The 24,416-nt window shown below is 40.9% G+C and overlaps 1 protein-coding gene and 2 pseudogenes across 3 annotated transcripts in view; 1 reads left to right on the top strand and 2 right to left on the bottom strand.

Annotated features, from left to right (window-relative positions):
- Positions 1-8,314: 8,314 nt before the first annotated feature.
- Positions 8,315-9,167, bottom strand: LOC308554466 (histone H3.3A pseudogene; annotated as a pseudogene). Its single transcript has 3 exons — positions 9,022-9,167; positions 8,714-8,973; positions 8,315-8,422 (listed from the first exon to the last, which is right to left on the bottom strand). The product of its transcript is annotated as a histone H3.3A pseudogene (transcript).
- Positions 9,168-17,699: 8,532 nt separating this feature from the next.
- The window catches only part of ITGAM (integrin subunit alpha M), a 49,616-nt gene continuing 42,899 nt past the window's right edge, over positions 17,700-24,416 (top strand). Inside the window, exons 1-2 of the mRNA XM_081132480.1 lie at positions 17,700-17,814; positions 18,977-19,082. Coding sequence (XP_080988606.1) covers positions 17,787-17,814; positions 18,977-19,082 — 134 coding nt within the window. The 5' untranslated portion in view covers positions 17,700-17,786. The remainder of the gene's footprint in view (positions 17,815-18,976; positions 19,083-24,416) is intronic.
- LOC308554420 (large ribosomal subunit protein uL11 pseudogene) lies at positions 21,239-21,718 on the bottom strand (annotated as a pseudogene). The gene has a single exon. The product of its transcript is annotated as a large ribosomal subunit protein uL11 pseudogene (transcript).

The following is a 24,416-nucleotide window of genomic DNA, read 5'->3' as shown; positions in this document are numbered from 1 at the left end:
TAGGAGTGGAATCACTGGGTCAAAAGGCAGCTCCATTTCTAATTTTTTGAGGAACCTCCATACTGTTTTCCATAGTGGCTGCCCCAGTCTGCATTCCCCCCAGCAGTGTACTAGGGTTCTCCTTTCTCCACACCCTCGCCAGCCCCTGTTGTTTGTTGATTTGTTGATGGAGCCATTCTGACAGGTGTGAAGTGATACCTCATTGTGGTTTTAATTTGCATCTCTCTGATGATTAGCGATGTTGAGCATTTTCTCATGTGTCTCTTGGCCGTCTGCATGTCCTCTTTGGAGAAGTGTCTATTCAAGTCCTTTGCCCATTTCTTAATTGGGTTGTTTGTCTTCCTCTTGCTGAGTACTAGGAGTTCTTTGTACACTTTGGAAATTAGCCCCTTATCAGATACATCCTTGGCAAATATGTTTTCCCAGACCATGGGGTTCCTTTGTATTTTGAGGCTGTTTTCTTTTGCTGTGCAGAAGTTTTTTAGTTTGATGTAGTCCCATATGTTTATTTTTCTCTTGCCCTAGGAGATGTATCAGTGAAAAGTCCACTACGTGGGATGTCTGTGACTTTACTGCCTATGTTTTCTTCTAGGATTTTTATGGGTTCGTGACTTATAATTAAGTCTTTTATCCATTTTGAGTTTATTTTTGTGTATGGTGAAAGTTGGTGGTCTAGTTTCATTCTTTTGCAGGTATCTGCCCAGTTTGCCCAGCACCACTTATTGAAGAGACTGTCTTTACTCCATTGGATACTCTTGCCTCCTTTGTCAAATATTAACTGACCATAGTGGCGTGGGTCTATTTCTGGGGTCTCTGTTCTGTTCCATTGATCTATATGCCTGCTGTTTTACCAGTACCAGGCTGTTTTGATTACAGTGGCTTTGTAATACAGTTTGAAGTCTGGTAATGTGATCCCTCCCACTCTTGTTGTTTTTTCTCAAGATGGCTGCAGCTATTCAGGGTCTTTTTTGGTTCCATATAAATTTTTGAAGTGTTTGTTCTAGGTCTGTGAAATATGCTGTTGGTATTTTAATAGGAATTGCATTAAATTTATAAATTGCTTTGGGTAGTATGGACATTTTAATGATATTAATTCTTCCAATCCATGAGCATGGTATATTCTTCCACTTGTTTAAAGCTTCCTCTGTTTCTTTTTTCAGTGTCACGTAGTTTTCCGAGTACAGGTCTTTTACATCTTTGGTTAAGTTTATTCCTACGTATCTTATATTTTTAGTTGCGATGGTAAATGGTATTGCTTTTTTAGTTTCTTTCTCTGAAAGTTCATTGTTGGTGTATAAGAATGCCATTGATTTCCCGATGTTGATTTTGTATCCAGCTCCCTTGCCAAATTTGTTTATCAAATCTAGTAGTACTTTGATGGAATCTTTAGGGTTTTCTATGTACAATATCATGTCTTCTGCAAATAATGACAGTTTTACTTCCTCCTTTCCAATTTGGATACCTTTTATGTTTTCTTCCTGTCTGATGGCTATGGCGAGGACTTCCAGTACTATGTTGAATAAGAGGGTGAAAGTGGACATCTCTGTCTTGTTCCTGTTTTTAAGGGAAATGGTTTTAGTTTTTGCCCAGAGTATGATGGTGGCTGTAGGTCTGTCATATATGGCCTTTATTATGTTGAGGTATATGATCCCTCTATTCCCACTTTGCTGAGAGTCTTTATCAGAAATGGGTGCTGGATTTTGTCAAATGCTTTTTCTGCATCTATTGATATGATCATATGATTTTTGTCCTTCATTTTGTTTATGTGATGTATCACATTTATTGATTTGTGGGTGCTGTACCAGCCTTGCATCCCCGGAATAAATCCCACTTGGTCATGATGTATGATCTTTTTAATGTATTGCTGGATCCAGTTTCCTAGAATTTTAGTGAGGATTTTAGCATCTATGTTCATCAGGGATATTGGCCTGTAATTTTCTTTCTTTGTACTGTCTTTATCTGGTTTTGGGATTAGGATGATGCTGGCCTCATAAAAAGAGTTTGGGAGATTTCCCTTCTGTTGGATTTTCTGGAATAGTTTGAATAGAATAGGTGTTAATTCTTCTGTGAACGTTTGGTAAAAGTTGCCTGTAAATCCATCTGGTCCAGGACTTTTGTTTGCTGGGAGTTTTTTGATTACTGCTTCAATTTCATTAGTTGTTATTGGCCTATTCAGGTTTTCTGCGTCTTCTTGATTCAGCTTTGGAAGGTTGTATGCTTCTAGGAATTTGTCCATTTCCCCCATGTTGTCCAATTTGTTTGCATATAGTTGCTCATAATATTTTTTTACAATCCTTTGTATTTCTGTTAGGTCAGTTGTTACATAGCCTCTTTCATTTCTGATTTTATTAATTTGGGTCCTCTCTCTTTGTTTCTTAGTGAGTCTGGCTAAAGGTGCATCAATCTTACTTACCTTTTCAAAGAACCAGCTCTTGGTTTCATTGATTTTTTTGTATTTTTTTTTAGTCTCTATGTCATTAATTTCTGCTTTGATTTTTATTATTTCCTTCCTTCTACTTCCTCGGGGCTTTTCTTGCTGTTCTCATTCTAGTTCTTTTAGTTGTTGTGTTAGATGGTTCATTAGATCTTTTTCTTGTTTCTTGAGATAGGCCTATGCTATGAATTTTCCTCTCAGGACTGCTTTTGCAGGAAATGATTCACATTTGAAATGATGTGCTTTTCATAAAAACTAGCCAGCACTTCATTCTACCAGGACATACAAACTTGACTTCATTGATGGGTCAGAATCAAGGAAAATACATATAGGTCCCAAACAGCTCCTTATACAAGGGAAATCTGAGGCTACAATTTTTTCCTTAAGCTACAAATTTTTCTTAATTATTTCTCAGTTAGGTGGTGTGTAAAATGATTGGAATGTCAAGTTTGTTGGCTGAGTAGGGAATGTTACCTGTCTCAGTGGCTTTATAGAGGGGGATTTGTAAAACTAATGGTAAAGTCAGAGATGTCTGAGAATTAGCTGACAGGAATAACAATAGGATCATCAGTTTTGCCAGAGGTATAGGCAGGCATCTGATGGCCAACCAGCATTTAGACAGGTTCCCTGAGGAGGCTAATGTTTAAAAGCATTGTATTACAATATTCTGTGCCAAGGCTTCCCACTTATGAGGGTTAAAACAGCAAACATCAAGAAGTATCACAGAGTCAGAAGCTAATGATATGGAGTAACTAGGACATACAGTCTAAAACACAGGGAAGGTGACTGGCTTGCAGCAAGAAAATTAAGTTCACTAATATGCCCAGGAATATAATCATTATGCCAGCATTATAAAATAAAATAGCAGGAGTTAACTTTTCTGGACTGGTCCCTGATCCTGGGAAAAGCCTGTGGCTTCATGGGCCATCTGCTTTTTGTCTGACCAGCTGTCGGCTCTGGATAACTTTAAGTTGAGGTCTCTTATAGGCTGGGATGTCCAGTCTGGTGCAAGAGGTGCAAGTGTGAGAGCATTTTTAAAGTGAGAAGCATAAATCCTTTTAAGTTTTTGGCACAGGATTAGTTATCAATCCCTAATATGGTCCCTGATAATGATTTTAAGAGGGACAATCAATGTTGACCAAAGGAGTGGATCTTAGGTTAAGCAGTATCATTTAGGCCAAGGCAGATAAAAAGATTCAACAATTTTTTCTAATTTAAACTACTTTTTTGGTTTGTGCATAAAACCAGGGGACTGGGGATGGTTAAGTGCAATGGGGTGCTGCAATATTGGGTAATTTTGCATACCTGGTGTAGAACTTGTCTTGTAAAGAGGGTCCCCCAATTGCCGAGAAGGGAAAATCCTTCCTCAGGGTATTTTTGTAACTGCTGAGGCTGCAGCCTTCCAACATGGGAATGCTCCTACCCAATGAGAACACATATAAGTCATTACTAGGACATATTTATCTTTGAAAAGGAGGCCAATTGGATCAAGTTTACTTTCGAAACCTTGAATAGGCCTGATTTCATGTCCCCTTTTGTAAAGAGAGATTCCCTTGCTTTAATTATCCGCTTAGTCATAGCGACAAAGCCTTCGAGAGCAATTACAGAAACTGAAATGTTTAGAAGCAAAACTTAGCTTTTTCAGTATTTCGAAGGCTTGGTTTACCTAAGCAATCAAAGATGTGATGGTATAGAGCACAAGAAAGAACTTGAAATAAACATAAATCTTTGTTTTTGCCTTTATAATTTCTTATCAAGAACACATCAAAGTACAGGAAAAACACACAGAGAAACCCAAATTCCAATTCTGTGTCAGCGTACTGTTAAAAGTAACTTAAATAAATCTGTTCCATTCTTGGTTAGTTTGACCATACATAAGATTTTGTTTTCAAATTTCTTTCTTCGCAACATATGCAAACCTTCTGTCGTTTTCATAAGACTTGCAGCTTGTGTCCTTTTTTCCTTTCTTTCTCTAGAACAATTATTTTACTCTAGCACAAAATCACTCTTTTCCTTCAACAGGACGTACTTCCTTTTCTCATGCCTGCTTTTACCAAGCACACATATCTCATTCTTTATACACATTCATTTTCAGTCACTCTAACATCAGAATCAGGCTTTATCACAAGTATCTGGATCTTAATAGCAGATTTTAGGGTTTTAGGTAACCAAAGGATTCTGGAAACTGCCAAAGTTTCACTAAGAAACTCTTATTCCATTTATCGCTTCAATGAATTTTAGATAACTTCTAATAATCAATTTTAGATAACTCCCTGAAGGTTTCACAACACTGCAAAGCCATTAGCCATTACCTCTAAAGATATGCCTGTTTTTTGTTGTTGTTGTTGTTTTAAAAAAAAATATCTTTATTGACCTCAGAGAGGAAGGGAGAGGGAGAGAGATAGAAACATTAATGATGAGAAAGTTATTGATTGGCTGCCTCCTGCTCCCCCTTATTGGGGTTGAGTCCGAAACCTAGGCATGTGCCCTGGTGGGGAATCGAACCTCGATCTTCTGGATCATGGGTCAATGCTCAACCACTGAGCCATACCTACCGGACAAGATATGCCTGTTTTATGTAAGCCAGCAACCTTACGCTAGCTTTCATGCACTGAAGATTGATCCTAGATCATGTGCATTTAAAAAGCAATTGGGCTAGTTTCTGTTATTTCTCCAATTCATATAAGCATTTGTTTTAAACCAATTGAATATGGTTCTTTTATAACCTAATTTTGAAATTTCAAATCAATTTTGGCAATACCATCCAGCACTAGAAATATACCGTATCTGTAACATACATACATAGACACAAATATACAAATAAACATAGACGCAAATCTCTTAGCTTTTCCTGAAAAAACGCTAGCTTTTGTGTTCCAGGTAAAATAATACGAAACTCAAAAGAAAAATGATCCAAATTACGTTTTCAGCAGATGGACTAAGTTAATACTTTACTCATATGGCCCACACTTTTTCATGCTGTAAGAATTTCTTTAAAGCTGTTAAAAAAAATCAGTTTATAATAAAAAAATACCTTCCATTGTCTCTGAAAAATCTGAGATCCTTCAGGTGGACTTGTGGACAAATACAAACAAAAGAAAATGGAAAGAAAGTGCAGACGGTGAAGTTGGCGAGTTTGGGAGGCGACCGGAGCGGCCGCAGCAGGCGCGGCCTGGAGGGGTCAGGCCTTCCCGGGAGGTAGGGAGAGGAAGGTCGATGCTGCTGCAGGGCCGGGCCGGAGGCCGGGACCTCTCCCAGCCCAGAGGGGAGCTGGGGCAGGAAGTGAGGCCTCGGAAGCCGTTCGCAGGGGGAAGGCGCCTGCCCAGCACGAGAATCTCCAGACCGTGGCTCTCCGTCGTACCCTTTCTCTGAAGGTCTTCCTTAGAAGTGCCTGCGAAGCCTCTCCCTGGAGTGGCGGGGGCCGAACACGAATCACATGGAGGGTCCCTCTCGGTCCAAACACACGGGCCGAGGCCGATGCTGGATACACGTCCCCTGCCTGAGCTTGATGAAGTCTCTGAGACCTCGGCCAGCGGTGCGGGCGATCCTGGGTCCGAGAGGGGCTAGCTGAGACCGTCTAGCACCTCGGGGGAGAAGCGCCGAGCTCAAGCGGCCTGTGCAGGGGCTCACGCGCTGGCTTCAGGGTGGTGTCAGGAGAGAGGTCGGCCTGTCACTGCGGGTTCGCTGCTTCCCTCACTTAATGTGGACTAAAAACCGTTGCCACCAATTCGAGTCGCGGGTCTGAGGTGCGGTAAAGGGAGAAAGGCCTAAGTGACGCGGCTCAGGCCAGGGAAGCGGGCTCCGCTAGAGAGAGCGGTTGGTCCCTGGTTCCTCATTGGTCCATCCCTATGCAAATAAGGGCTCTAAAGTCTCAGTTTGATTGGTCCAAGTAGCACTGTTCTGATTGGTGGAAATCATGTATTCTGATTGGTTGTTATGGAGCTGCTCTGATTGGTCGGTAAAGATGGAAACGAGGGGAAAGCCGCCCGGGTCGGATGGGATGGGAACGGTCTCAGTCGCTTTGGTCAAAAAGCAGCCCCGGGGCTTCTTTATAAGGTTGGCGCCGGCGGCAGGAGCTCGGGGCGCGGGCTGACCGCGCAACCTGCGGCTCTTCGCTGACGAGCAGTGTGTGTGACAAGCTTCTGTAAACAGTGGCTGCTAGACTCTTGCTATGGATTTGGGTTCAATGAACCACAAGGAGTCTTTCTTAGGGGTTGGCAGCTTCACAGTTTTCTAGGTTATTTCTGTGTTTGTTTTTTCCCCTTCCAGGTGAATTTTAGAATCATCTTGTCAAATTTTATGATAATTTTGTTGGGTGAGATTACCCTGAATTACTGAGTAATCTGATGGAGAACTAATATCTTTATAATGTTAAATGTTGTCATCTATGAATGTGGCATACCTCGCTATTCTTTGATGTCCTTCGGGAAGGCCTGTTTAAAAAATACAGTTCTTACATATTTCGTGTTAGATTTATGTCTAGGTGTATTATAAGCTTTGGTGTTATAAATGGTGTTTTTTCTATTATATTTTCTAAATTAGAAAATTAGTCTTAGATGAATAGGAAATGGATTAGATTTTTGTAGCTTTATCTTGCTAACAAGGATTAGTTCTGACAAGTTGTCAGTTAATCTTGGATTTTCATACTTTCTGCGGATGATGATGTTTTTGCCCATTGAACCTGCCTTAAGTAGGAAATGGAGGTATGATTGGATGCTACTGCTGCCAATCATTTTTGCTTTTGGGGAGGCAACAAAAGGATCACAACAATTGTTCCCTTTGAAATCATTTCCTCACTGTGCCTTCAGAGTTGGGCTACAGGTTGTGGGCATCCAGACTTACTCAGACTCAAAGAGAAAATAATCGCACCAATAGTGACATGTAATCCTGGAGTCTTGCTTTATATGGACTTGGGTAGAGAGTAGATGAGCAGTAAAAAAATGGGCAAATATAGAGAAGTAAAATTTCCTTTTAAAAGCTCAATTTAGCATCTTTTCAGTAAATTGGATGCCCTGTTTTATACCACACAAACACATGCTCGCGTGTGCATGCACACACACATACACACAACTCTACACCAAGTCAGGAATGAAATAATTGAAGTAAAACAAGTATTCGAAAATAATATATCAGTAAAAATTTTTTTCCTAACTTCTTTTTTAGTTTAATGTATTTTAATAGCAAACTTACAGGAACAATACAGAAGACAGACATTAAAAACATGTACTTGCATGTAGGACAGCTCAGAAAGTATAGTGAATGGATGGAGTCTACTGTATGATAAAAATGCTACAAACACTTTTTAGTTGCCATCTATAAGAAATTTACATGTTTTAAAAAACCCAAGTGCTGGCATTGCCCAGAAAAATGTAACAGGTTTATTTATATCGTTACACAGCTGAACTGCTGAAACTTGTTCAATGAAACATTTGATTTGCATTCATGCTTTATGTCCCTGAATTTTTTTTTTTTTTTATATCTTTATTGATTTCAGAGAGAGGAAAGGAGAGGGAGAGAGAGACAGACAGAAACATCAATGAAGAGAGAGTCATTGGGGATTGAGCCCTCAGCCCAGGCATGTGCCCTGACCGGGAATTGAACTGTGATCTCCTGGATCCTAGGTCGATGCTCAACCGCTGAGCCATGCCCTGCCGGGCATATGTCCCTGAACTTATATTAAAAAAATTCACACACAAATGAAAGTGGAAAAATTGTCAATACCTGATTTCTGTTCCTTATTTTCAACTTGCAATCAAGTATATGCTTAGGCGCCTTTTGACCCCATGGGGAAAAAAAAATCTAACATTCAGAACTACCAATAACAGGAAGAAGAGAACATTTTTTAAAAAAGAATGCAATGTTTCCCATCATAGTGGATTCTTAAGCACGTTCTCCATGTACGTGGTGTGCCAGCTGGATGTGTTTTGGAATAATTGTTACATATATAGCACACAGGTTGGTGTCTTCAGAAAAGCCAGCCAGCTCTGACTGGTGTGGTTCAGTGGTTATAGTGTTGGCCTGTGCACCAAAGGGTCGCTCATGGTTCCATTCCCGGTTAAGGGCACGTATCTGGGTTGTGGGTTCGTTCTCACCATCAGGGCGAATGCGGGAGGCAGCCAACTGCTGTGTCTCTCTCACATCATGCCTCCCCCTTTGCCTCCTTCCCTTCTCTCTCTGAAAAGCAATGGAAAAAGTATCCACAGGTTAGGATGAACAATGAGAAAAACATCAACGGAAAACATATCCTCAGGTGAGGATTAACAAACAAATAGGCCTCACTTGCTCCTGCAGAGCACCAATAGCTGCACTCCGGAAGGCAGATCTGTTTCGAAGCCCTGAGCAATTTCTCCCACCAAGCGCTGGAAGGGAAGTTTGTGAATCAGAAGTTCAGTGGACTTCCGATAACTCTAATTTCACCAAGTGCCAGGGTACCCGGCCTGTAATGAGGAGGTTTCTTCACCCCTCCAGTAGAGGGCGCACTCTTGAGAGCAGCTTTGGTTGCCAGTTGCTTCCGAGGTGCTTTACCACCAGTGGATTCGCTGGCCGTAGGATTTGTACAGCCATAGTGTATAGAGAAACCTCTTTACTTACCCCCCTTCTCCTTGGGCTGGAACTCGGGGAGCTGGAGACGGCACTGGCGGTAGAGAATGACAGCGGCTAAGAGCACCAGTTTTTCTAACTTTTGAGATTTCTTAAACAAGTTGCAGAAAAGGCTAATAATGAATTTGGCCATGCTAAACACAAGAGCTTCTGCCCAAGATAACTAATAATTATAATTAATAATAGCATATAACTCATAGTTTGAGCATGAGTATCAGAGAAGGTTATGTCTGTGAAAGTGACTTGTAAAGTGCAAGGCAAAAGGTAGTTGTTTTTATCCTTGAATCCCCCAGTGAGGTGCCTTATGTTCTATCTAGGTTGATTTGATGCTAGGAAGACTGGTTCACTCAAATTATTTCAAGTTTTAAAGATTTTATAGTTAGGATTCCATGATAAGCATCACCAGTGAGCACTAACATTTTTTCCCCTCTCCAAGCACAGATGACAGTTCCACTTCCCTGCTCCCTGAAGTTGGGAGTGAACATCTGACTTCTCTGGCCAATGAAATGTGAACAGAAGTGGTAAGTGTCACTTTCAGGTAGAAGTATTTAAGAACCTTTGCACAGTTTTTCATGCTTTTTCTTCTGCCTCGGTGATCATGGAGGCACATGTTGAAGGGGAACATTGATGCCTTCAAAGCAGACTGGATTTCTGAGCTAACACGGGGAGAGTTGGGAGAGTTTCTCAGACCTGCAGTGAATTTTGGACAAACAAGAAATAAACTTTTAAAATATTAGGCACTGAGATTTTGGTATTGATTGTTACTGCAGCATAACCTAGCCTATCCTTACTGATACAGAAATTCATAGTCTGGATGGAAAAATCCATCTGAATTTCTAGTTCCTTAAATTGTAAAGTTATAATGTTGATTTGAAGTCTTTCTTTTATTTTAATGTGTTTGTAGCTATAAAATTTCCCCTTACCACTGCTTTCACTGCATGTCAAAAATTTTGGTATGTTGTGTTTTTGTTTTTGTTAATTTCTTTTAAAAAAAAAAACTTCACCCAAGGACATTCTTAGAGAGAGGAAGGGAGAGAGAGAGAGAAACATCTATGTGAGAGAGAAACAGTGGTCAGTTGCCTGTAGTTGGGGATCAAACCTGCAACCCAGGTACGTGCCCTGACAGGGAATCAAACCTGCAAGCTTTTGGTGCACAGGATGACACTCAACCAACTGAGTCACTCCAGCTGGGCTGTTTTTATTAATTTCTAAGTCCTTCTAATTTCCCTTGTGATTTCTTCTTTGACCCATTAAGAGTGTGTTGTTTAATTTCCACAAATTTGTAAATTTTTCAGTTTTCCTCTTATTATTGATTCTAACTTCATCGCATGTGGTCAGAAAAGATACTTTTTATAATCTTTTAAAAATCTATTGAGAATTAATTTTTGGCTTAATATATGTTCTATTCTAGAGAATGTTCCATGTGCACTTGAGAAAAATGTATATTCTGTTGTTGTAGGGTAGAGTGCTCTGTATATGTCTTTTAGATCTAGTTGATTTACTGTGTTGTTCAAGTTCTCTGTTTCCTTATTGAACTTCTGTCTGGTTGTTCTATCTGTTAATGAAAGTTGTGTATTGAAATCTCCAACTATTGTTATAGAACTGTCTATTTTTTCTTGAAATTCGGTCAGGTTTTGTTTCATATATTTTAATGGTCTGTTATTAGGTGTCTAAATGTTTATAATTATTATATCTTCTTGTTGTATTGAACCTTTTATTAATATATAATGTCTTTCTTTTTCTCTTGTAACCTTTTTAAAAATTTATATTTAAAGTTTATTTTGTCTGATGATAGTATAACCACCCTGCTCTTTTCTGATTACTATTTATATGGACTATCTTTTCCATCTTTTCACTTTCAATTTGTTTGTATCTAAAGTGAGTCTCTCATAGATAGCATATCTGGCTGTCTATAGTTGGATTACATTTTTAATTCATTCTGCCAAACTCTGTCTTTTGATTAGAGAGTTTAATCCGTTTACATTTAAAGTAGTTACTGATAAAGAAAGACTTCGTTTTGTCATTTTACTATTTATTTTTTCTTATATACCTTATAACTTTTTATTTTCCTCATTTCCTGCATTACTGTCTTCTTTTGTGTTTAGTTAATGTTTTCTTGCAGTGAAACATTTAAATTCCCTTTTCATTTCTATTTGTGCATATTGTTTAGTTATTTTCTTAATAGTTATCATGGAGATTACATCTAACATCTTGAAGTTATAACATTCTAACTTGAATTTATACCATTTTAACTTTAATAACACACAAAACTCCGCTCCTATACAGCTCCATACCCATTCAATTTCAGTTACTTATGCCACAGAATTACATCTTTATACATTGTGTGACCAAAACTATACATAAATAATTGTTTTAAAAAATGCATTAGTGCCTGGCCGGGCATGGCTCAGCAGTTGAGCATCGACCTAGGATCCAGGAGATCATGGTTCAGTTCCAGGTCAGGGCACATGCCCAGGTTGTGGGCTTGATCCCCAGTTGAGGGCGTGCAGGAGGCAGCTGATCAATGACGACTCTCTCATCATTGATGTTTCTATCTCTCTATCTCCCTCTCCCTTCCTCTCTCTGAAGTCAATAAAGATATATTAAAAAAAAAAGCATTAGTCTCTTAAATTATATTGGAAACAAAATGCGGAATTACAAACCAAAGCTACAATAATACTAGCTTCTAGACTAATAGTTTAAGAAGTGCATTAATTGTCCTGGTGAGTGTGGCTCTATGGTTAGAGTGTCGTCCTGTGCATTTGGGGGTCATGGGTTTGATTTCTGGTCAAGGGCACACACCTGGGTTGCAGGTGCAATCTCGCCCCTGCTGGGGTGGGTGTGGGAGGCAACCAACTGATGTGTTTCTTTTACAACAATGTTTTTCTCTCTCTCCCCATCCCCCTCCCCCTCCCTTCCACCCTCTTTAAAAATCAATGAAAAAATATCCTTGGGTGAGGATTAACAGAAAAAATAAAGTGCATTAATCTATTAAATCATGTAGAAGAGCTACACACCATTGTTACAATAATACTAGCTTTTATAATTGCACATATTTACCTTTACTGAGATCTTTATTTCTTCAAATGACTTCAGGTTACTCTCTAGTGTCCTTTCCTTTCAACTTGGAGGACTCTCTTTAGCATTTCTTTCAGGGTAGATTTAATGATAATGAACCCCTTCAGCTTTTATTTATCTGAGAATATCTTGATTTCTCCCTCACTTTTGAAGGACAGTTTTGCCAGGTATACATTCTTGGTTGACATTTTTTTTCTTTTAGCACTTTGAATATATCAGCCCACTGTCCTCTAGCCTTCAAAGTTTCTGATGAGAAATCTGATTGAGGACCCCTGTATGGGAAGATTCATTTTTTTCTTGCTGCTTTCAAGACTCTCTCTGTTTTTGTCTTTCGATGGTTGAATTATAATTTGTCTTGGTATGGGTCTCTTTGAAATCATCTTAGTTGGAGTTTGTTGAGGTTCTGCAATATTTATACTTATGTTTTTCATAACATTTGGGAAATTTTCAGCCATTATTTCTTCAATTACTTTCTCTGACCCTTTGTCTCCCTTCTGGCACTCTCACAATGTATATGTTAGTCTGTTTGATGGTGTCCCACAGGTCCCTTAGGCTCTTTCACTGTCAATCTTCTTTTCTTTTGTTTCTGTTTTTCACACTCAGTGACCTTAATTGTCTTATCTTCAAGTTTTCTGATTCCCTTTTCTTTGTGCTCAAATCTGTGCCTTTGAACCCCTCTAGTAAAATTTTCTTTGATTTCTCTTCTTTTTTGCTCACACACAGGCAATTTATTAACAGAAATGAATAATTTGAGGAGTCCTGCTCACAGTGATCACGCTGACTCCCCTTCTTGTGGGTTCCTAAGCAGGCAAGGGCTCTGAGAGCTGATTGGGCCCCTGGGTCCAGGGGTCTTGGTCCTATTTTCTCCTGTGGCCTGGAGTTTGATGTGAAGAGCAGTGATGCCCAGCTCCTTGCACCTCTGGGTCACATTCTTAAGCATCCAGTATGGCAGCATGTGGAGAGGACTCATCTCAGTCAGGCTTCACCTTCATTCCACCAGTCACATGGCAGATGGCTGCCTTGCCAGAAAGGCCAGTGATGGGAAAAAGTGTCGTTGAAGGATGCAAAGATGTGGAGAACACCAAAAATATTTTCCCCTTCAGCTACCTGAGGTTTGAGGGTGATGACCTGTTATTCTTTTCTTTTACCTTGCAAGGTGCCATTTCTGTGAGTCTTCTCCAGACTCTGCCACCAGAAAGCCTCTAGTGAATGTTTTATTTCAGTTAATGTAACTTTCAGTTCTAGAATTTCCTTTTGGTATTCTTTTTATTGATATTCATATTTTGTTCACACATCATTTTCTTGACTTTCTCAATATCTTCCTCTTTTGAATATCTTTAAGAGAGTTGCTTTAAAGTCTTTGTCTAGTAGGTCTGCTATCTGGTCTTTCTCAGGAATGTTTTCTTTTTATTTTTTTCCTTCGAATGGGCCATAATTTAATTTTTCTTTTATGCCTTGTGATTTTTTTTTGAAAATTAGACATTTAAATCTAATAATATAGTAATTCTGGAAGTCAGATTCTTCCCCTTCCCCAAAGTTTGCTGTTATTTGTTTTGTTTTGCTTTACTTTTATAAAATTTGTTATAGGCTGTCTCTATGTTAGCGATCAGCCTGAGATCTTAAGGTCTTAAGATCTTAGGGCATGTGTGGTGATGTCCTAAATTCTTGTGTATGCTGTTGCTTTTGAATGTGCTAGATTTTTTTTTTTTTTTAAATCTTCACCCAAAGATATTTTTTCCATTGCTTTTCAGAGAGAGTGGAGGGGGGGGGGAGAGAGAGAGAGAGAGAGAGAGAGAGAAACATACATCTTTGTGAGAGAAACACATCGATTGGCTGCCTCCTGTATGACACTGACCAGGGCTGGGGATGTAGCCTGCAACCAAGGCACATGCCGTTGACTGGAATCAAACTTGATATCTTTCAGTCTGTGGGCTCGCACTCTAACCACAGAGCCAAACCAGCCAGGCCTGAGTGTGCTAGGTCTTAAATGTCTGGATCCCAAAAGGGAAAAAAGAGAAAAGTCAAAGAGAGAAAAAAAGGCAACAGCTCTTTAAATCTGCTGGAAGTTGCTTCAGCTGGAGATAAGGGGTCTTTCACAATGGAGGGTGATGGCAACAATGGCTTCCTGCCTCTGTGTTTGGACCTCTGAAATCAAAAGTTGCAATCAACAGAGCACTGATCCCCCAAATTTTGGGGATGGGGTCTTACTGCCCACTCTGGCTCCTGCAAGGTGCATGTAAACTGCTCTTGGAATGCATGCACAGCTTCCTGACATGGGATGGGCGGGGGGAGTGGGGGATTGGTAGCTGCTACAGTGCTAAAAGCTGAAATAGACTGAAAATAATTTTGAATAGATTCCAGAATCAGACAGATTCTGCCAGTACAATTGCTGTCTAGGTGGAAGAATGATTCCTGATGATTCCCAATTTTCTCAGAATTCTCTCTAAATCAATTATTCACTTTTTTTGGGGGGATTCTATTATGAACCAGGCACTATCCTGTGCACTAGAAATAGAGTGATGAGCAAAACAGACAAAAATCTCTGCTCTCATGGAGCTTATATACTCTTGTAGGAGAGCCAGACAATAGAAAAACCAAATAAATACATAATATAATTTCACATAGTGATAAGTACTATGAAAAAATATTTGAGTATCTGTAGTAGACACTGTGTTTGCCCCATTTATTTCCCATCAGGGTTCAACATCCTTATGAAAGCTGGCCTGATTTCTAGCTTTCAGTACTTGCAACTGATTGTCTGAGGACTCTTTTTGGCTCCTCGAACCTCCTCTCTCTGGGTGCAGGGCAGGCTGGTAGCACCAGAGAATGAAGACTTCCCCAGAGAGCACCCCTTAACGAATAGCTGATGTGAGTTGTGGATGAGAATCTAGCCCCCTTACCTGTCACTGAGGAGGATAATGCTGAGGCATGTTCTACATTGGCTTCCAGAGTTCCTTAGTGTATTGAGTTTGCATTGTCCATGTGGTAACTTGTTTCATCACGCATCCTTTTATGGGCTCCTTCCTGTCTTCACTTCTCCACCAATGTTTCCTGGATCACCTTCCAAAGAAATTACTTGCATTTTAATCCTTGCCTCAGGGTCCATTTATAGAGGAATCCAAGCTAAGATTTTTATCAAGAGTAGGGGTAGGGACCCCGCTGGCATCGCTCAGCAGTTGAGCATCGACCTATGATCCAGGAGATCATGGTTCAATTCCCAGTCAGGGCACATGTCTGGTTGCGGGCTTGATCTCCAGAAGGGTGTGTGCAGGAGGCAGCTGATCAACGACTCTCTTATCATTGATGTTTCTCTCTCCCTCTCCCTTCCTCTCTCTGAAATCAATAAAGATATATATGTATTTAAAAGAGTATGGGTAGAAGATGGGTGGGAGAGAATGGCTGGAAGCCTATAGATAGGTGCCTACCTGCCATCACCTGGTCAGGTGCACACCCATTGATTGGTCATTGAGAAAGGCTCTGCAGGTTGGATAGCCATTCTGAGATTTTTGCCGGTGCCTTTACAAATAGTGGGCCATTGGACACTGTTCAGGTCAAGGAGGGGCCACAATGTCTGTGGTGATCAGAGTGTAAACACTTTTACCAAAACCCCCCCAGTTTATCTACTAAACTACTCTCCCACATCCTGGATGGTATCCTCTCATCCTGGGTCCACAGCTTTTTTCCTCTTTCCTCAGCCCTTTTCCTGCTAACAAGTACAGGTACTTTGTTTTAAACTATTTACTGGTGTTTTTCTTTTCTTCTTGATTATAAAAGTCATTCATATTTTTTGTGTAAAAGTTTTAAATACAAAGAAGAAAACTAAAATCATCTTGTAGCAGATTCAAATTGACCACAATTCTTTGACACACCTCCCACTGAGATGTGGGATCCTTGTCCCCTCTCTTTGAATGTGGATGAGCTCTGTGGCTTCTTGACCAATAGAATATGGTGGAAGTGACTCTGTGACAGTTTCCAGATCAGAACCTTAAGAGACTGAAAACTTTCAGTTCTTGTCTCTTGGAACACTTTCTCTTAAAATCTAACCACTGTGCTGTGAGAAGCCCAAGGCAGAGAGGTCACATGTAGGTGCTCCAGTTGATAGCCCCAACTGAGCTCCCCGTCTGCAGCCAGCATCAACTACTGGCAGTGTGAGTTGGGCCTGTCCAGCCCACCTGAACCTTGGATGGCTCCAGCTCCTCACTATCTTACTGCAACGTGAGATCCTTTAGTGGGAACTGCCGAGGCCAGATAGTCAGTCCACAGGACCCTGAGACAATAATAAGTCGCTCTTTTAAGTCACTACGATTTGGAGCGGTTCGCTCTACAGCAATAGATGACTGGTACACACCCAGAACCCTAACCATCCAGAGGTAACCACTATTAACATTTTGGTTTTCCCACGCATGCATATTTTTAAACAGGTAATTTTTAAAACAAAACATACAGAATTTTAATGATTTTGTTTTTCAGAAAGCAAACATTTATTTGCTTTGTTTATTAAGAAAGGAGAATTGGGTCAAGAGAAAAATGTGTTAGAGATAGAATGAAAAAAATCACCGGCTTGGGGCTTACATTAGCAGTCACAAAGTACTGTGTGGCTTTTTATATATTTCATGAAAGCATGCTCTTGCATCTTTGAAACAGATGTAGGAAAGACTAGGTGGAACGTAAGGATATAGCACAGAGACATCATTCAGCCAGTCCTCTGTCGTTGGGTAGTTAGGCTGTTCTAGTGTTTCACTATTAAAAACAGTGCCGCAATGCAAAAGTTTATACACCCCTCTTTGACTGTACTTGTCAGCTACTTCTTAGGATAAATTTTTGGAAGTGGAAATTCCTGGGCAAAGGATTTGAGTTTTTTTCTTTCTTTTCCTAAAAGGACAGATGTTATTTATTTATTTAGTTATATTAAAATGCTTTTTTTAAAAAAACATATGTTTTTATTCATTTCAGAGAGAGGAAGGGAGAGGGAGAGAGAGAAACACCAATGATGAGAGAGAATCATCGACCCGCTGCCTCCTGCATCCCCCCCGACAGGGGATCAAGCCCAAAACTGGGGTGTGAAACTGGGAACTGAACTGTGACCTTCTGGTTTGTAGGTCGACGCTCAACCGCTGAGCCACACCAGTCAGGTGGGTTTGAGGTTTTTTTTTTAAAAAAACACACAAAGTAATATTTAAAAAGCACCAGGTCTCTCTGTATCTGAGTCGTCCTTATTGATGGCTACAAAAGAGGACAGTTCTGGCTGAAGGGCACTCCTGTGTCCTTGGGCAGGAGGGAAGGACATTTTGCAAAGCGTGCTTTCAGGGAGACACAGAGGGTGACCTCCCACATGGGCATCGTCTGTATTACTGTGTAGCACACACGTTGTTCCCGGAGACCGGCCCTAAGCACACTTGGCCTGCTTTTCACAGTGTTTCCGCCAACCCGAGAAGCGGGTGGGCAAACAGGCAACACCTTTGAAAGAGTGACCTTTCTGGTTTGGGCTAGGAAGCTGGTAGGGAGGGGGCACAGGCTGTGTGCAGTCACAGGAGGAAGGTCAGAAGGCTATGTGCTCACTGAGCCCCCGCCCTCTTCCTTTGAGTCTCTAATAGATTTCAGCTCCTACTACTTCTCTTTTCATGCCCTTCCTGGCTTTGGTGGTGCGTGCACAGGGTTCCTGCTGCTTCCAGCCATGACGCACAGAGTCCTTCTGTTGACAGGTGTGCCAGGGGCTTGGGGGTGGGAGAGGTGCTTAGGGTGAGGGTGAGGAGAGGGGAACTTATGAGCCTGCAAGTAGAGAGAAGGGGTGCGGAATATCTAGGAGTTAGATTGGGGAGAGACAAAGAGGATTTGGGGAAGAAGAAGAGATTCATGGAGAAGCGGAGAGTAGGGCTATCCCAAGATGGGAGGAGTAAAGACGATTGGATGAATGACTAAATTCATAGACTATGCAAGGGGGTTTGATTGGCCCCCTCACTTCACATATGAGGAAACTGAGACCTAGAGAGGTGAAATGACGTGCTAAAAGTGCACAGCAAGTATTGGATCCTCTTCTCAGAGTGTTCCTCTTGGATTCTAACCCCCCCCCCCCCACTTCGCCTCCAGTTCTGTTTTTCAAGGACCCAGTTGTAAATGTTTGTTGAATGACGTATGGATCAAATGATTTAAGTTTGTTACCTTTTATGCCTGTATTTTGTGGCAAATGAGTCGAAGAAGGGAAAGAAATGCTTGAGAATTGCATGGGAAGGAAATGGCCTAACTGAGAGGCTTTAGGAACTTGTTATTGGGCAAATCAGCAGGGTGGGCACATAGGGTGGGGCTCAGAGAGGGGCTGGAAGCACCCAACTTGGTGGTCTTAGGCCAGGGGGTCAGCCAACTGTGGCCTATGGGCATAAGGCCAGGGTTCCACCACTGACGTGTTATAGCCTGTGAGCCTTAGGCTGCAGATGGACATTTGTAATTGATTCATGATCGGCAACCCTAATGTAATCCCAGTGAAGTGAAATGTTGTCTCCCTCAAAGAATTCCATTTGTGTCATTAGCAAATTTGTATTACAAAAAAGTGTACTCAATTATTGTATTTTGAATTTCCTTAATGAAAAATTTGTGGAAATGCATTTGCTCTCTTGTATAAGTACTTACATAATATACTCTATTTGCCTGTTGGCCCACAGAGCCTAAAACTTTTACTGTCTGGCCCTTTATACAAAAAGTGTGCCGACCTGTGCCTCAGGCTCTCAGAGCTAGATCTGGAAGGCTGATGTCTCCATGCTGGGCTAGGGTGAATCCTGGCAGGAAGGTGCACGGAGCAGGAGGACAAACTGCTTTCTTAACTATGTCCTTTATCTCTTCCTGACCCTCACCCCTCTGTTTTCCCTCCAGCCTTGGCCTTATGTCATGGGTTCAACCTGGACACAGAAAACCCAGTGATCTTTCAAGATAATGCAAGGAGCTTCGGGCAGAGCGTGGTCCAGCTTGAGGGATCCCGGTAAGGGCCACCGGTGGAGCTCCTTGTCTCACACGCTTTCCCTCTAAGACTACATACCTGAAGATTTGCAATTTCCTTTTTAAAAAATTTGTTTTGTTTTTCTTGATTTATTTTTGAATAGTTAATACAATTACAGGGTTCTAAATTCAGAAGATACCAAAGAGTGTAATAGTGAAAAATCCTCCACACTCCTCTCCCCCAGTTCCTGTCCCAGGAGGGTTTTTATTTTTTTATTATTTATTTATTTATTTATTTATTTATTTATTTTAAAAAAATATGTTTTTACTGATTTCAGAGCGAGGAAGGGAGGAGAGGGAGAGGGAGAGATAGAAACATCATTGATAAGAGAGTCATTGATCAGCTGCCTCTCCCACGCCCCATACTGGGGACTGAGCCCGCAACCCGGGCATGTGCCCTGATTGAGAATTGAACAGCGATCTCCTGGATCATAGGTCGATGATGAACTGCTGAGCCACGCTGGCTGGGTTCCAGGAGGGTTTTTTTAAAAATTATTTTTTAATTACACTTTACATTCATTATTATTTTGTATTAGTTTCTGGTGTACAGCATAGTGGTTAGATAATCATGTACTTTACAAAGTGTTCCCCCTGATATTTCCAGTGCCCACCTGGCACCATACGTAGTTATTACAATATTATTGACTATATTCCTTCTGCTGTACTTTACATCCCTGTGACTGTTCTGTAATTACCAATTTGTATTTAATCCCTTCACTGTTTTTACCCAGCCCCCCAACTCCCTTCCCCTCTGGCAACCATCAGTCTGTTCTCTGTATCTATGAGTCTGTTTCAGTTTTGTTTATTTTGTTCCGTAGATTCCACATGTAAGTAAAATCATATGGTATTTGTCTTTCTCTGACTTATTTCACTTAGCACAATACTCTCTAGGTCCATCTGTGCTGTCACTAAGGGTAAGATTTAGTTCCTTTTTTTTTTTCTCCAAATATATCTTCATCGATTTCCGAGAAAGGAAGGGAGAGGGAGAGAGAGAGATAGAAACATCAATGATGAGAGAGTCATTGATCGGCTGCCTCCTGCATGCCCCCAACTGGGGACCAAGCCGGCAGCCCGGGCATGTGCCCTGACCAGGAATCGAACCAAGACCTCCTGGATCCTAGGTCGATGCTCAACAGCTGAGCCCATTGGGCCAGGCTGTACCACAATTTTTTTATCCACTGGTCTATTGAATTAGCATTTTGGGTTTCTTCTGATATATACACAGAAGTGGAATCACTGAGTCATAAGGCAATTACATTTTTAATTTTTGAGGAACCTCTCTGTTGTTTTCCGTAGCGTCTGCACCAATTTACATTCCCATTAATAGTGCACGAGGTTCCCTTTTCTCCACATCTTTGCTAACGCTTGACATTTGATGATTTGTTGATGGCAGCCATTCTGACTGGTGTGAGGCAATACCTCATTGTGGTTTTAATTTGCATCTCTCTCATGATTAGTGACGTTGAGAATCTTTTCATATGTCTCTTGGCCATCTGTATGTCCTCTTTGGAGAAGTGTCTATTCAGGTTCTCTGTCCATTTTTAAATAGGATTGTTTGTTTTATTGATGTTGAATTGTATGAGTTCTTTATAAATTTTGGATATTAACCCCTTATCAGATGTATCATTGGCAAATATGTTTTCCCATTCAGTGGGTTGTCTTTTTATTTAGTTGATGGTTTCCTTTGTTGTGCAAAAACTTTTTAGTTTGATGTAGTCCCTTTTATTTTTTCTTTTGTTTCCCTTCCCCAAGGAGATAATATCGGTAAAAAGAAGTGTCTGAGATCTTATTGCCTATGTTTTCTTCTAGGATTTTTATGGTTTCGAGTCTAACATTTAAGTCTTTGGTCCATTTTGAGTTTATTCTTGTGTATGGTGTAAGAAGGTGGTTTAGTTTTATTTTTTGCATGTATCTGTCCAATTTTCTCAACACCATTTATTGAGTAGACTATCTTTACCCCATTGTATGTTCTTGCCTCCTTTCTCAAGTAGTAATTGATCATATAGGCATGTGTTTATTTCTGGGCTCTCTATTCTGTTCCGTTGATCTATATGTCTATTTTTATGCCAGTAATATGCTATTTTTGTTATTGTTATTGTTGTCAAATCATCTGTAAATGAAATACTTTTTTTGTAGTTCTTAATGAGCTGGGCATTCCACTGCACTACTGCAGATGTCATGAGGGCCATAGCCATCAGCACTGCAGCCCACAGGCTGGGCTGTCCCCTGGATCTCTTTATGGTTCCAGAGAGTTCTCTAGCTAAAGATGGTTGCCATCTCTGTTGGGCAGTGTTGGCAATCTCATCAAAAGTGGTATTTCTACTGTGCTTAATGTTTTTTTTTTTCCTCCTTTCTGTCTCTGGTGGTTCTTTGAGGGCTTTGATGATCTGAGCAGAGGCAGAAGGTACTACCTCAGTCTGGGCCTGTCTGCTCTGAATGGTTTCACTTTAATCCTCAGATTCTCCCCACCAGTTGCTTTGGTGATGTCATCACCAACCTTTTTAGGAGACAGACCCAGGGGGCCGATCTTGGGGGCCAGGGCAGAAGTGGCACCGACTTCCCCACTGGTTCATCTCAGGTATATGACTTTAATCTCGTTGGGGTCAACTTTGGTGGCATGATGGAGGCAGCTGGTGTCAGATGAACCCAGATTTGGAAAGACCAAAGAAAGTTGCACCTAAACATCCTCTAAGCCTAAAGTAGTACCATGCTGTTTTGATTACTATAGCCTTGTAGTGTAGTTTGATAACAGGTAGTGTGATTCTTCCAACTTTGTTCTTCTTTTTCAAGATTGCTGTGAATATTTGTGGTCTTTTGTGGTTCCATATAAATTTTTGGATTGTTTTTGTTCTGTGAAATATGCCATTGGTATTTTGATAGGGCTTCTTGTGTGTTCTTGCAGAGAGATTCTATGTGGTTATACCTCTACATTTTTCTAACCCCCCTCCTGCATACAATTTGTAGCACATGTTATACTCAAACTACAGCCTGCTGCCAGTTTTTGAAAATACATTTTATTGACTGCCTCACCCCAAATCATCATTTATTGTGGAGCTACAATGGCAGAATCAAGAGGCTATGACAGCCCTAGTGGGGTGGCTCAGTTGGCTGGAGCATTGTCCCGTACACCAAATAGTTGGGGGTTTGATTCCCGGTCAGAGCACATACAGGGGATAACTGATCAATGGTTTTATCTCACATCGATGTTTCTCTCTCTCTCTAAAATCAACTAAAAAAAAAGTAAAGAGGCTATGACAGAGACTATATGGCCTGCAAAGCCTAAATTATTTATCTTTAAAAACTAATATTTATGGAAATAGTATTACCTTTTAAGATAAAGTTTGTTGGCCTCTGCTCTATACCATCCTTTGCATTTTTTCCTTGATAGAGCTTGGCAACTTTACCAGATAAGTGCATAAAGAGCTTACTTGTGTTTTATGCTCCCATCATGCTCTGTTATTTGGAGGTGCTGTCATTCACATTTGTGTTACATTTAAATCTCTTCTGAATGGACATTCGATTGTTTCCACACCTCTTCTATGTGAACAATGCTCATTTTGCACATGTGCAAATATATTTGGAAGTAAATTCTAGAACTAGGATTGTTGGATCACAGGGTACATATATGTGTGTAATTCTAATAGATCTTTCAGATTGCCCTCTGTAGAGGTGGCAACAATTTATACTCACACCAGAAATTGATGGAAACACCTATTTCGCCACCCATTGACCAATCCAGTGTGTCAGCAAACTTACTGATCTTTGCAAATTGGACAGGTGACAAATGGTAGCTCAATTTAGTTTTAAATTGCATTTCTTTATAAATGAGAGATTAGTTCCTTTTCTGTGAATACTTTTTTCTTATCTGTTGCCCATTTTTCTATTGGATTATTATTATTATTATTATTTTTCCTTATTGGATTGTAGGAACTATGACTATATTGAGGAAACTAGGCTGAGGTATGAGTTGCTAATCTCTCTCCCACCAGTTTATCATTTATCTTTTAACTTTGCTTCGGTAGCTTATTGCAGACAGAAATTTACTTAAAATGACGGTGTGGTTTAATCTAATCACATTTACTTATTAATTAAAATATTTATTGATGTTTGATCTTATTTGTTATTCTTAAAAATTCTCATTAAAAAAAAAAAGAATCCTCACCCAAGGATATGCTTATTGATTTTAGAGAGGGGAGGAGGGAGAGAGAGAGAGAGAAACATTGATGTGAGAGAGAAAAATCAATTGGTTGCCTTTTGTACGTGCTCTGATCAGGAACTGAACCCATAACCTAGGTATGTGCCCTGACCTGGAATCAAAACCACAGCCTTTTGGTGCAGGGGACAACTCTCCAACCAACTGAGCCACATTGGCCAGGGCAAAAAAATCTAATTTTGGACTGGACTCAGACTCAGAGGTAGAAGCCCTCAGAGAGGACAGCCTACGTCTCTTGGCAATCTTTTTTCTTACATTGTTCTGTGGCCTCCCTCACTCTCTTGGCTGAAAGTTTAGCGTGTTCTGCGGCCTCCTCCCAGTTTTCTTAGTACTGTACACTGTCTTCAGAGCAGGACGTGCGGAGTAACAAGACGCTGAGGCCTGGGTGCTTTGGCCCGAGGTTTCTTACCTTCTTTGATGAGGGGCTTTCTTGCAAGGTATTGGCGGCCATCATCTTCTTTAGAGAGATTGTGGATCCTGCTAGATCTTTGGGGCCCCAGGTGATGACACACAATAGTGTCATTGAGACCAGGAGTGTCTTTCTCCCCTGTTTTTAATGACCAAGTCGAGAACTTGCCGATTGGATCCCCAGTGCACCCCGACCAGGTCTGCACTGTCTCTCCAGCCCCCTTCGTCTATAACAGGAATGTCCCTTACACAGCATGGGTTAGACACCCTGTTTCATGGGAAACCCAGTTTGTCGTTCCCACCACTGATTCGAACCACATGCCCCTCCCACTCTTCACCCAGAGTGTCAGCAGCAGCTTCTGTGGCCACACGCTTCTCATAAAAGGCACCAGGTTCGTGTTCATCGTCCATGTCGGTGAGTTTCTGGCTGCCAGTGCCTGGGAGAGATGCTCAGCTTGGTCCTGAAGCAGCCGACCGCCTTCGAGGCTCCCCGAAAGAGAGGGAATTTAATCATTTTTAAATCACCTCTTTGTTTTGTGTCCCTCTTAGAGAGGCCCTTGCCATGCTAAGATTTAAAAAGTTCCCATTTTTTCCTTGCTGAGTCTTCCTCCTGTTCCTAGGAACTGGGGGATCTGTGTGAGGACTGGCTCTCCAACTTTCCTTTGAGGGCAGAACTTCTTCCATGATCTCCTTCTC

This window comes from Miniopterus schreibersii (assembly GCF_964146895.1).
Source record: "Miniopterus schreibersii genome assembly, chromosome: 3".
Taxonomy (NCBI): domain Eukaryota; kingdom Metazoa; phylum Chordata; class Mammalia; order Chiroptera; family Miniopteridae; genus Miniopterus; species Miniopterus schreibersii.
The sequence above is the reverse complement of the archived record's forward strand: the minus strand, read 5'-3'. Positions and strand labels throughout refer to the sequence as shown.